At 37.4% G+C, this 14,642-nt stretch overlaps 1 protein-coding gene across 6 annotated transcripts in view; it reads left to right on the top strand.

Moving 5' to 3' along the window:
• Nucleotides 1-14,642, top strand: part of Spart (spartin) — a 51,383-nt gene that overhangs the window by 33,917 nt on the left and 2,824 nt on the right. For all 6 annotated transcript variants that reach the window (XM_070002968.1, XM_070002967.1, XM_070002965.1 and 3 more), the window contains 3 exons: nucleotides 4,665-4,859; nucleotides 5,868-6,026; nucleotides 6,234-6,324. In XM_070002968.1, the coding sequence (XP_069859069.1) occupies nucleotides 4,665-4,859; nucleotides 5,868-6,026; nucleotides 6,234-6,324 (445 nt within the window). The remainder of the gene's footprint in view (nucleotides 1-4,664; nucleotides 4,860-5,867; nucleotides 6,027-6,233; nucleotides 6,325-14,642) is intronic.

Here is a 14,642-nt window from a genome sequence, read left to right on the forward strand (position 1 = left end):
GGTATAAATTTTTCCTTGGCATATTACTATATTTTGCTCTTGGGAAAATTGGTAATAGAAAATTTCAGGTATTCCTAAACTATCAAGTATCAAGTAACTCTAAACATAAAATTACTTTTTTTTTTTTTTTTTGCTAGTCCTAGGGCTTGAAATCAGGGCCTGGGCACTGTCCCTGAGCCTGTTTGTGCTCAAGGCTAGCACTCTAACACTTGAGCCACAGTGCCACATCCAGTTTTTTGAGTAGTGTTTTGGAGATGTCTTTCAGACTTTTCTGCCTGGGCTGGCTTCGAACCACGATCCTCAGATCTTAGCCTCCTGAGTAGCTAGGATAATAGATGTGAGTCTCAGGTATCCAGCTCATAAAATTTTATTTGAAATGTCTTTTCTTCTCCTCTTCTTCTACTCCTGTGGTCTGAATATTTGCATCCTCTCAAAATTTTCACATTGAAACACTGACCTCTAGCATGATCATATTAGGAGGTCTTTTAGGAGGTGATTAGGTCACAATGGAAGAGCCTTTACAAATGAGAATAGTCTGTCGTTAAAGAGGCCCCAGAAGACCCTGTACTTAGGAGCTAAGATCTGAGGATTAGGGTTCAAAGCCAACCTGGGCAGAAAATTCCATGAAATGTTATCTGTAAAAAACAAGCAAAAAGCTGGCTGGCAGCATGACTCAAGTTGTGAGTAACAGCTAGAGCATGAAGCCCTGAGTTCAAGACTGGGTACTGGCAAAAAAAGTGAAAATTTTAAAGTAAATAAGAAGGCCTTGCCAGTACCTTAGATTTGCTAGTCTCCAAACTATGAGAACTAAAATTTATTGTTCCACAACTTTATAGTCTTTTGCTTCAGCACCACAGTTTAATATGCCTACGTTTTTTTTAAAAAATGATTATCTCCTTTGGAAACACTTTAGTTAACTTTCTATTGCTACAACAGATTATCTGGGTAATTACTTTTAAAAAGAGAATAGGTTTATTTGCTTATGATTCTGGAGGTTCCAGTCTCAGATGGGGTAGCCCCCATCACTGTGGGTCTCTGTGGAGTATGCCAGATGGCAATTACTGGGAGCACAGGGAGGGCATGGTGGAAGAGACTGCTTGTATCATGAGTCACTAAGCAGAAGAAAGAGACTGGGGTCCTATAATCGCCTCTTAAGGGCACACTACAATGACCTGAGGACCTCTCATAAAACTCTGCCTCCCAGTCAGGATCACCCTGACAGCCTTTCATACTAACATAGAGACCTGTGGGAGACACTGTCCATACTCAAATCAGAACAAGAAGCAAAACAGTACGCCTTTGGTACACAGCACTGCAATCAATCTGAGAAGATCTGCAGGATATAGCCAAACCGATTGGGAAGTAAGATCTGTTAATAAATTAAGGCTAGAAAGGTATTCAGATCAATTATTCTGAAACTAGAATGACCATTACTAACATATATCTTTCTACTTTACAACTAACCTTTTATTTAGCTAATCAATTGTAGTAGTTCTCTGATTCATCCTGTTTAGCTTTAAAAAAATACTGCTAGTTGCCTTTCAGTAAAACAAATTTATGACCTAATAAATAGCTAACAACTTGGCTAAAATAGACAGGTACTAATAAAATATTATTCCTCTTGCCAAACAACTGTGCTTGAGATGAAAAGATGAAGTTACATTTTCAAATGTGATAGTTAATATTGACTCATGAAGAGATTTTCATTGAAATTTTTAAAAACCCTTCACTTACATTACCAACTAAGCTGCCAAGCACTATGGGGAGGCTACTATTGAGAGAACTTGCTGGCCACCTTAACCTTTTGAAGGCCATTTCCTTAAAAATTTTTACGTTATTATACTGCTATAAGTGCCATTATTGCTACTGTGCTTTAAAAACAAAAAGCCCACCACATTTCTATCTAGGAAATCAGTGGGCCAGATATTCAGAAAGGTGAGTCACAGCAGAATGGCTTGTGTCTGTTTCATAATTTCTGAGGACCTTGATTGAGGAAGGATGGTTAGCTCCTTAGTGACTTGACAGTTGGGGGACTTATGATCTCCAGAGAGCAAGACAATCCATCAAGGCACAGACAGTGAAAGGTGGACAAAAGTTTATTTACACCAGAAAGGGGTCTTGAGACTACCTTGTCCTGGGCTAGATACCTAGAACCAAGAGCAGCCTCGACCACCAAACCTCCAAGCCTCCAATGGACAGTCCGACCTTTATTAGTTGGTCTGCAAACCTCCAACCCCAGACCTCCAGAGCTCCAAACCTCCAGAGGAGAAGGCTTTTCCCTGTCTTCCCTTCCTGCTCCTCCTCTGCAGGCCTCTCCACTCTCCACCGGCCTGCCCTGCTCTGCCCTGCTCCAGGCGCCTTCTAGAGGAGGTGAGGAGGCCCCGAGTGAACTCAAGAAGCCCCAGATGGCCCAGATGGCCTATGGAGGCTTGCCCTGCTCTGGCGAGCGTTCCTCTCCTGCCATGTCTCCTCTACTCCTACTCCTCTCCTTCCTCAGCACTCCCTAACTCCGCCGAACGGTTTTCCCCTCTAACCTCTCTTTTCCTCAGGACTCCAGTTTTTCTTCTACCCTCTCACCCCCTCACACAGCCTACATATACCCAGATAGGCTGCACCCTCTCCAGCTGATGGTTTCAAACCACCATTCCCCATTTCTTTTTCTTTTTGCTTATGTGGTGCTGAGGAATCGAACCCAGGGCCTCAGGCATGCAAGGCAAGCACTCTACCACTGAGCCATCTTCCCAGCCCCTCAAACCGCCATTCATGCTCCTGCCCTAAACTGCCCCCCTCTCCAGTCCAAATGGCAGCTCACCACGTGGGGCTGGATGCCCCTCCCCCTCCAACAACATGCCCCGCCCCTTTTGGCGGTGTGCCCCACCCCTCGGCATGACACGCCCCTCCTGCCATGCCCGGCTAGGCGGTGAAGCCAGACTCTCAAAGTCTGGTGGCCAGGCCTGTGGGGCGGTGAGGCTCGCCTTTTGATGTTCCGTCCCCTCCAGCAGGCTGGGCCAGGGGGCCACGCTGACTTGGGCCCCACGGATTATTACAGGGGTCAACTGCCAGAGTCCTCTGAAGATTCCTCCTCCTCACACCTCTCGAATCAAGCTTAAGAGGCATCAAAAATCTAGAACTATGCCAAATAGAGTGCCCACATGAGGATTTTCACAGCTTGACTTCCTTACAACCGGGTGGACTTTGGCTAGTCTGGTTTCCATAGTGATTCAGGTTTCAAATGTGAAGCATCTACCAAAACAGGAAGAAACTGTTGCCATATTCTTTGAAATCCTAGTATTTCTTAGTAACAGACACATACTAAGCCTGCCTAGATTCAAAGGGATATGACAGGGCCCACTTCTCAGTGGGAAGAATATCACCTTTATGTTGAAGGAATTTTGGAATAGGATATAATGTTTTTGGCCATTTTCCTAAAATACTACCTGTCACGAAGTCTTATGCCTCCTTAGATTCCACACCTATCGGACACAGAGATTGGATGGAAAAACAAAACATTCTTAAAGCCAGATAATCTTGAGAAATATCTTTAGAGATTCATAACTGTCAGCAACGCATCATTTAAAATGAGTAAAACTGCATTCTGGCAATATTTAAGATGACTTTGCTATTAGAAACCTCAGTTTCTTCATATTAGTAACTCTTTTCATCTTGTATCCTTAGGCTCAAAGTTCTAGTAATAGTTTCATAGGTGCTGACAGTTAAAACATTAACTACATACTGCTTTTTTTTTTTTTTTTTTGCCTGGGGCTTGAATTCAGGGCCTGGGCACTGTCCCTAAGCCTCTCTATGCTCAAGGCTAGCACTCTACCACTTGAGCCACAGCACCACTTTCAGCTTTTTCTGTTTATGTGGTATTGAGGAATTAACCCAGGGCTTCATGCATGCTAGGCAAAGCACTCTACCACTAAGCCACGTTCCCAGCCCTACATACTGCTTTTTGAGAGGTAGAATAACTAGTTTATAAAGTACTAGTTTAAATAAAAAGGAAAGTGGCTCAAAACATTTTAGAATTAATATAAGGAAAATTATCTGATCTATCAAGAGACTTATTTATCTGATTCATGAGAGCTCTGCACAATATAAATTGGGCTCATTTACCCCAGCCTATGGTTGAGTAAAGATCAATAAAAAAACCAAAACTGGTCCTAAGTTTTACAAATGTACAAGCATGGAAAATGTTAAATAACTTTAAAATTGAACTGTGTAGAAATTGACCTTGAGACTGATAGACTTTTAGGTGCCTGCCATACCTTTTCATTTCCTTGACATACAAGTTCTTTAGTTTCTAGTTTGTTCCCCACCCCCCTGCCCCACCTTAGGAGAAAAGGGGAAAAGTGGTGACTGGAATAAGCTAGCAAGAATAATATCTGGGTCCTTCTGCCAAGTACTATCTTCAGAACTCAAAATTAGTATTCAGCAGTAGAAAACTGATGACTTATGGGGTATTACCTACACTTGTATGGCAAAGTTGGGTATTGTAGCATTCTTGTCATAGATTTAGATACAAAGTAGGCTTGCAAGTTTATAGTATAGTTGATAGGATCTGAATATTGACTCGTTTTTTTTTTTTTCTGGCAGTTGTTACTTATAAAAGGTTTAAAGGAATAATTGGCCTTAATACTGAGCAATTTTACATTTTCCCTTTAAAGGAGCTTCCTGGGTGAGTTGGGGCTTAGTTAAAGGGGCTGAATTTACCGGCAAAGCAATCCAGAAAGGTGCGTCTAAACTCCGAGAACGGCTTCAGCCAGAAGAAAAACCAGTAGAAGTTAGTCCAGCTGTCACCAAGGGACTTTATATAGCGAAGCAGGCTACTGGTGGAGCAGCAAAAGTCAGTCAATTCCTAGGTAAGGTGACTTGAGGCTTCATTGTTTCTTTTCAGTTAAACTTGAAATAATTTCTTTTAAAAAAATTTATTGTAAAGTTGATATATGGAGAGGGTTACAGTTATGTAACTAAGGTAACGAGTACAATAATTTCTTAATCCATGGTTAATATACAATGTTGATTTAGATGGTATACTCTCAAAGAATACACAGCACCTTTCTACTCATAGTGTGACTTTTAGACCCCAACAATATAGGCTTGTCTGGAAACCTGAGAAACGCAGAATGCAGGCACACATATCCAGTTCTGAATCTGCGTCTGCAAGATTCCTAGGTGATTCATTTTGCATATTAAATGTTGAGAAATGGTGTTGGAGAGAAATGGTGTGAATGAGTTCTGAATGTATTTACTATCCTTGAGTCCATTTGAGGAAATGATGTATGCTTCAGGAGATTGCAGCTCACTTTATAGTGGTTGCAGGTCAAGTATCAAGGGATCTGTTGTTTGAGAAAAGCTGCTGTTGTAGTTCTGATGTCAGGCTTCCCAGCATCATGCCTCTTTCTTTATCTTTTGACAATCACAGCACTAAAACAGGCTGTGGATTGCCACTAAATATACTAAGATTATCTTTCTCTTGGTATTTAGTATTTTTTGAACCAGATTTGGGATTGTTTCTTTTATAGAATTAAAAACTGTGCTATTATTTGCCATATTTTCTGAGAAGAGAGAAAATATAACTATGCTTAGCTAGAAAAGAAATGTAGCATTAATTATGCCCCTACCTGGTGTGTATTGCAGAAATCATAAAAAAGGTAGGTGATTTTCTTTTAAACAGGAAAAGAGCATGTATATCCAAGAGGCAAGGTTATTAATATAAGGTGCAAACTCACCTGAAAGATGAGTGATAGACTTTGTTTAAAAACAGGCAGTAGACTGTCTCCCATAGGTAGAATTTTGCTAAATATGAATGGTAAAAACCAAGAGAATAACAGTGTTTCTAAGTAAGCTTCTTTTTTTTTTTAAATTAGTTGATGGAGTTTGTACTGTAGCAAATTGTGTTGGTAAAGAACTAGCTCCACATGTCAAGAAGCATGGAAGCAAACTTGTTCCTGAAGCTCTTAAAAGGGACAAAGATGGAAAATCTACCCTGGATGGTGCAATGGTAATTGCAGCAAGTAGTGTTCAAGGTAATAAGACGTCTTGGAGTTAAATTAATTCAGTTTCTCTTAAATTTACTTATTTATATGTTTATTTCTTAGTTATTGACTATAATGCTAGGAATCAAGCACAGGTTTTGTACATGCTAGGCAAGTTTATCCCTAACTCAAAGAGTTTTATATAAGAAAGTCTTGTTTGCTTTGAGCATGATTTGTTTACTTTTAATACATTTACAGGATTTTCAACTGTCTGGCAGGGCTTGGAATGTGCAGCTAGATGCATTGTTAATAATGTTTCAGCAGAAACTGTACAAACTGTCAGATACAAGTAAGTTAAATTTTATTTTACTTTCAAGATTAATTCTCTTGTCACTTACTTAAAATCAGGAGAGTTAAGATGTTACTGTAATTTTTTTTCTGGTCATGAGGTTTGAACTCTGGGCCTGGGCACTGTTCCTGAGCCTCTTTGTGCTCAAGGCTAGCTGCAACTTGAGCCAGAGTGCTACTTCCAGCTTTTTCTGAGTAGTTTATTGGAGATGAGTTTCATGGACTTTCCTGCCCAGGCTGGCTTCAAACTGCAATCCTCATATCTCAGCCTCCTGAGGAGCCAGATTACAAATGTGAGCCACCAGTGTCTGACTCTGTAATTGTTTTTTAAAATATTTTTATTTGACAGAATGCATTGTTTCACTGTTTTCTAAATTTGGAGAAAAGTTTTTGATTCTGTTTTTCTCAGTCGGGGGGCTTGAACTCAGGGCCTGGACACAGTCCCTGAGCTTTTTTTCACTCAAGGTTAGTGTTATACCACTTTAAGCCATAGCTCTGCTTCTAGTTTTCTGATGGTTAATTGGAGATAAGAGTCTCATGGACTTTTTTGCCTGGCCTGGCTTTGAACCATGATCCTCAGATCTCACCCTCCTGAGTAGCTAGGATTACAGGTGTGAGCCACCCGCTTCCAGCTTAAGAAAAGTTTTAATATAATATAATTCATATGACTTTGCTTTATGTTACTAATTGTTATAAATGTCCATCATCCATAAAGAGAATAATAGGTATATCTTTTTAAAGTCTAGAATTTTTGTATATGCTGTTAACTATATTTTGTCAATGGTGATATCTGCCTAGATAAACTTGACTAAGTACATCATCCTTCCTTAGCTCATTCTCTGTACCATGACTGCTAAATTATAACACATCTTCACTAATCACCACTATTTATATTGGAATGAATGATGGTAGATCTTCTATTTCATGTGTTAAAGAATAGGCAAACATAGAAATGAGCAAGTATATCCACTAATTAGTATCATTTTTTTCTAATATGGCTTTGCAGTCTCTAGAGAGTGATTGTAAATTTAAGTCCTGCTCAGTTGGTACTGGGCAACGTAGGCCAGTACAACTTTCTAGGTTACTACTTTATCCTCATATACAACCCAAGTGTCCCTCTCAGAAGAAACTTGATTTTGTTTGTTTGTTTGATTGTTGTTGTGGAGCTTGAACTCTGGGCCTGGGCACTGTCCCTCAGCTCTTCAACTCAAAGCTAACACTCTACCACTTGAGCCACAGCCCTATTAACAGTTTTCTGAGTGGTTTATTGGAGATAAGTCTCAGGGCTTTCCTGCCCAGGCTGGCTTTGAACCATGATCCTCAGATCTCAGCCTCCTGAATAGCTAGGATTACAGGTGTGAGCCACTAGAGCCATGCAAAACTTGTTTTGTCATGCAGACACTCTTAGGGCTCTTTTCAGACCTGTATTTGTTCTTTGTCTGATCTATATTCCTACTAGAGAAGTAATCTCTAGGACTCTTTAGGAGACCAATGACTGGTAAAAGAATTATATTTGTGTGTATTGGTCAGGTGAGACACAAAGGGGACTACACAATAAAACATGGGAAATTGTACAAATATTTTAGGATAGATTTACTAGAGAAGAAGATTATAAATAAGGACTGACAGGAAGTCTAAAGACAACAGGGAGGAAACTGTAGGTGAAGAGAGAGACAGGCAAAGACAGGAGGATGAGTTTGGGTGCAGAAGAAAGGTGAAAGAGGAGAGTCTATCACTCTAGCCTTGTTAAAATCCATGAGTGCTACTCCTTTGGCCTTCTAATTGATAGGTGTCCCTTTTCAGGTAAACTAGCCAAACTCACATGACTGGCCAGCAACTGTGAGTCAGTGAGATTGGGCTTTATTACAAAGGAACTAAAAACAAAGAAGATGAAGTCTTAACTAGGCCAAAGGTGGTAGGATTTCACACAGTTTAAGTCATGCCTAAAAATGGATGCCGAAGCAGCAGCCTTCAATAAATTTATAACAAGTGATTTTTAAAGAGCTAAGATCTTCTAGTTGTTTATTCTCTTTTTTTTTTGTAGTTTGTACCACTTTCATTAGAACATACTGTACAAAATACTGGTTTCTTTTTAACATTTTCACGAATCTGTACAATGTACTCTTTGATCAGATGTTCTTTATATTTTGTCCTACTATACTATCTAGTAAGTGCCAAAATGTGAAGGATGTAATTTGCTTCTGTAACTGAATGAGTTTAGACCTAATTTTTCTTTTAAAAGAGGAGTAATACTTATGCTGTTCATTACTCTTGGTTACTCGCTTTGACAACATTATTTTTAGTTTATAATTACATATTAGTCGATGTGTTCATTGCCTTTAGCTTTTAACAGTTATCTCCATTTTATAGATGAGCAATACAAAGCATAAAACATTAAATTGAGTTGTAGAACTAAAATATAAACCAAATGTGTTACAACCTGTGCTCTGCAGTGCAGAGAATAGTCCTGGGCCACTCTGCCCTTGATGTACCCATCTGTGCAAGTTTTGCACTCTATAGATTTATTTTCTAACACTTTAAAATGTATTTTTTAAATTTTTATTTTTTAATTTTTATTTTTTTTATTGTGAAAATACTGTACAGAGGGGTTACAATTACATGGGCAAGATAATGAGTACATTTCTTATCAAGCATTGCTCTTAAATCAGCTTGATTTAGGACATGTGGACCTTCGGATCAAAGCAACATGACACATCTTGGATCATCACTTTTTTTTTTGGTTGGTAGTGGGGGCTGAACTCTGGGCCTGGGTGCTGTCCCTCAGCTCTTCAGCTCAAGGCTAGTGCCTACCTCTTAAGCCACTTCCAGCTTTTTTCTGCTTATGTGGTGCTGAGGAATCAAACCCAGGGCCTCATGCATGTGAGGCAAGCACTCTACCACTGAACCAACTTTCCAGCCCTGGATCATCACTTTTTAAGTGAGAGTTGGAACAGAAAATACAGAATACATCTGAATCCCTTTTGACAGAAATGTAAAAACTCAAATCTTTCAGTTTACCTCTTAGAATTGTGGTATTGACCTCTAATATTCAGAGAGAGAGAGAGAGAGAGAGAGAGAGAGAGAGAGAGAGAGAGAGAGAGAGAGAGAGAGAGAGAGAGAGTGTGTGTGTGTGTGTGTGTGTGTGTGTGTGTGTGTGTGTGTCCCTGAGTTTTACTTTAATGGATCAGTATGAATTGGGAAAAAGTTTCTCTCCTAGCAACAGCCATATAAAATCAGAAGTGACTATTAGACCAAAAGTGAATTATGTTTAAATTATCACTATCATTTGTTCACACAGATAATTAGGCAGTAGACATGCATGTTAGATTTTCTCAGGTTTAAGACTCACATATACAGGAAGTACTAGGTTTTGGTATAGATTTTTCTATTTATAAGTTCTTAGTGAAGAGGATATAATATTATATGTGGGATATTTTGACAGAAATTATATTTCTTTTATACTCTTTGCTATTCTTTTCATCCTTTACTCCCAAGTTAACTTGGGCGAGAATTTAGCTGAATAGCTTTGTATTATTACTATAAAGATGACTTGGTCTCGGAAGTAATTAAATTTCTATTAGGATTTTAGAAAGAAGGAGATGCTTGAGAAATAAAGGATTTTGTCTAGGTAATCCTGTTTTCTCATCTTTGGTTGAGAAGCAGTCTGGTCTAGAAATGGAAAATGCCTTTTAAGGGAAGAAACTTAAAAAATACCGAGCTAGCAATAACTTAGTGATAGAACTGACCAAATCAATTCATCATTCCTTCATTTAATTTGTTTATAGAAATGCTGTATGTTCTACATCTCCATACATCTTTATTTATGATTTTCTTTTCTAATACAGCTGATTCAGTATAATAAATAAATTCATATTTTCATTGTAATATTCTCCCAAGTGGTTGTTTTGAGTCCACATAATTTATATACATTATGTCAGGAAAACCCCAAATGTACTATTTAAGCATTCTTATCTGATTTCTAATGGTATAAGGTAATGTAAAGGATCAGTTTACCATTTTTAGGTAAATATATTTATTTTTTTGGTCGGTGTAGGGCTTGATCTCTGGGCCTAGGCACTTCCCCTCTGCACTTCAGCTCAAGATTAGTGCTCTACCACTTGAGCCACAGCACCACTTCTGGCTTTTTCTATTTATGTGGTGCTGAGGAATCAAACCCAGGGCCTCATGCATGCGAGGCAAGCGCTCTACTTCTAAGCCACCTTCCAGCCCTATATGGGAACTTTTAAGACTCATTTTAAACAATTTTTGTCAGACATTGACACTTTTGTCTTACTTTTTAGATTTAGAAAAGACCTACAAGAACAGTGGAAAGCAATAACTGATTGTAAACTACTATACTTAATTGCAATGTAGTACCTGTTAAATAATTCACCACACTTCTACCTAGCTTCTAGATTTTACCTTTAAGCTCCTTTTGTTCCACTTTAAATTGTTTAAAGGAGAATATAAAATATCAGTAAGTTAGATCTATTGTTATTTTCCCCTTATGATATTTTATTTTTGAATATATATTTGTGGAAAATAAGCTAGATAATAAATATTTTCCTATAAGAAATTTACTACTTTATGGCATAGTACTTTATTGGTTATTATGGTGAAATTCAATTTAAATACTCTTTTAACTTTGCAAGAGTGTGTGAATAATTCCAGTGGTTGCTATGATATTGCCTGAAACCAAATGTACATCACATCCACTAAGGAGTTATATGAATCATTCCTCTGTTTTCCATAGAATATCTATGCAAATACATACATAACACTGTTTTGCTCATCAGTTGTGGTTTTCTTCTCTTCTAAGTATTGTCAGTTCCTTAATCCTCTATATGAAGGGCTCTGTTATTCTCTTTTAATTTCTATTTTATTTTGTTAGGAACACATTAGTTTATCAGTCTTCTCAAAATATAGCATTGGAATAGAATCTGATTTTTGTTATCTGTTGTAATCGGATTAGATATGGTTTTGGTCATATTTTTACTTGATAAGGAAGGCCTAAGACAGAATGTATGTTTTTAGTGGCTGTTTCTTTAATGACCCATATCAAACTTGTCACTTTTTGAAAAATAAGCTATTAAAATCTAAACCATTAATTTATCTTTGGATAATTGCTGCATTTTTGTAAAATTGGATTCTTTCATTATACTACTTAATTTTCCTTCATTAGTTTTGATTTGTTATTGATTTCTTAATTTTGGCTTCATTATTAGCCACCCTTCTTATTTGTGTTATCACTAGTAATGATTTTATTATGTACGTGTATAGATTTCTTTCAGAAATTCTCATGAATAACATTTAATTACATGCTTATTACTTCTGGTCAATCTTGTTCCAATATTTAGTGGTTTTAAAGATTGAGGGATTCAGTCTAACTGTATTCTCATTTAGGTCACCTTTTCTTTTTATCTTAGTAAACTTTTTCTTAGTGTTGTCTTCCAAACCTATCCTTAACTTGGTTCTTTCTAAGATTTTATTGTATTCTGTTTTCTGTTATTCATTACATTATCATGTTTGCACAAGCAACTCTCAAGTCTGTCTTTTCTGGTAAGCTTTGTCTTAATCTTTTTACTCAAGCATCCAAATTATATATCACTACAGGTTTTTCTGCCACCAATATCTTTTGCTTTTTTATCAGCCACTTAGAATAGGCCTACATTATTTCAAATCAGGCTCACTTGTTTCCTGTTTCAATTTATGAAACAATTAGAGCTTGCTAAAGCATAGGTCCTGTCATACTGTTAGATCATAACCATTTGCCTAAATTAAATTGCCTATTAACTCCAAGATTAAACTTGAGTCCATAGATTCACCTACTAGACTGTTCATAAACCAGGTACTTCCTGCTAACTTTTAATACTTACATGAATAGAAAGGTATTTCTATTTTATTTCAAGATAATATTTCTGAGAATAGTTTTGAAGGTTGCATATAAATTGACCTTCTGGTAGATTTATTTGAAATATGTTATTGCTTAAATGCTTTAGTTAGTAAAATCTAAAATCACTTCCAGTGTCCTCTGTAGAATGCACTGAAGACATTGGAGAAATTTTCTAAAAATGATTCAAATAATAAATTAAGTCCCACTGATTTATTTAGAATATAATGCACATTGATTTTTACTTTTTTCTATTGACAGTGTTTGTACATAAAATCTAACTGAAACTCCAACTAAAGTTAACTTATTTTAAAAAGTAAGAGATCAAAAGTAAGTTTTTATTGAAGATATGCTTTCTAGGACTTAATACTATAGTTTGAATCTAAATGAAGAGAAGGACTGAATAATTGACTAGAAATGAATAGGTGCTTGTAAAACTGATTTCAAAGCATATTTAGAAGGAAAGTTAATAGGTGTGGTTATATTAAAAAAAAAATAAAAACTGCCAGGCCCCAGTGGCTCACACCATAATCCTAGCTACTCAGAAGCCTGAGGTCTGAGGATCAAGGTTCAAAGCCAGCCCAGGCAAAAATGTCTCCAAGACTCTACCTCCAATTAACCAGCAAAAAAGCCGGTCTGGAGATATGGCTCAATTGGTAGAGTATCAGTCATGATTGGAAGATAAGCTTGAGGCCCTGAGTTTAAATTCTCATACCAGCTAAATAAGTAAATAAAGCTAATGTAAAGCTATTTAATAAATGTTTAGTACTTTAGAACTTTCAAAAATGCTTTCAGTTACATATTATTTTATAAGTTGAGATGAAATGCAGGAGACTTGGCTAAGGTTATGTAGCCAATTGATATTAGAATATAGTTCCCTGCTTCCTAGTTTGGTACTTTTTTCCAGTTTAAAAAGAATTGCTACAGATAGCATGGAAGAACAAAATCATCATTATTAAAGACAGTATAACTTTTAGAAATGTGATATACATAAAAATACTGTAAGTGTTGTAAGAGTTAATAAACTGCATCAGTAAAATAGGGAACATTCCAAATCCAGTGGAAGTTTTTAAGTCTGGAGGATTTTCTGCACTTGAAAACGTGAGTGGGACTTAAATTCCTGAGTTACGATGACTGTAGTTCACATAGTGCTATAGAGGTAAACATGAGACCAAGAGTTAGGATCACTTTTCCAATGCTAAAAAGCCACCACCCTAGTCATCTCATGTAGTTCTAGCCATTGTCAGTCATGTTCATGACTGCTTCCCTTCTCTATGAAGCCTCTATACCATCAACAAATCCTTGGAATGCTGAGGGATTGCAAACAGCAGGAACTGGCAGGATACAGTTATAGGCAGCCCTGGGGATGAGAAAAATCTCTAGTCCAGAGTCACACACATTTAAAGTTCAGCTAACAACAGCTTCTGCCTTTATCTGTATTTAAGCAGAATCAATCTCTCTCTCCCCCCTCTCTCTCTCTCTATGTACCTCTGTATGTACATGTATGTATATGTATATTACAATACAGTATTATACTATATTATGTTTGTTGTAATTATAATTACAAACTTGAAGCAAAAGGTAGAATCGAATTCATTGAGGGCCATAGTACGATTACTTTATGCTTACAACACTAGTACTAGGAAATAACCAAGCTCAGAGAAGCCAGTGGATCATATAACACTGTTCTAGTCCAGGTTAACAGTAACAGAGAATTTTGTTAATCCCAAAGGTAGATCCAGTGTTAATGTGAATTGTTCAAGTACAGATCTCAAAGCACCTATGAAACATGATATGCAGAAATGTAGATTTGCCTTTTTATTGTTTAAGCAATCTACTACTTGGGGATATAGATAAGAATTTTAAAAGAATTTTAAAAGCTTGGCTCTGGGGAAAAACGGTATAAAGACTAAAACAACTACTGGGAGGTGTGCTTTTGGTATTCTTGTATAGGAGTTCAGAGTGGGGGTAGTCTTGGGTATTGCACTGCCTCATGTTCTCAAGGGAGTCACTCTACCACCTCAGCTACATCTATGCTTGAACTATATTTCCAGCCCATGTTTACCTTGGTTGTTTTTGAGGTAGGATTTCATGCTTTTATGCCAGAGCCAGCCTTCGCTACATTTCTCCTACAGTGCTTTCTCCTGTTTGTGGATGCATCCCACAGAGCCTAGCCATTGTGTTTTCCCCTGTAACTGGGTAACAGGTATATACCACTGCACTCAGCCTTTGGTTAAGATGGTGTCTCCTGAATGCTTATGCCTAGATGGGCCTTGGTCTCTCCCACCCAACTACTTCAGATTACAGGCTTGAGCCACCATAATGAGCCAGATTATATATTTTTTAGAACATAATATTAAAGAAAGATACTGGCTATTATTGTGGTTGGTAATAAGTATTCTTATACATATTTTATAATTTTTCACAAA

The sequence above is a fragment of the Dipodomys merriami genome, unplaced genomic scaffold (genome assembly GCF_024711535.1).
Source record: "Dipodomys merriami isolate MVZ:Mamm:240054 unplaced genomic scaffold, mDipMer1.0.p SCAF_6, whole genome shotgun sequence".
NCBI lineage: Eukaryota > Metazoa > Chordata > Mammalia > Rodentia > Heteromyidae > Dipodomys > Dipodomys merriami.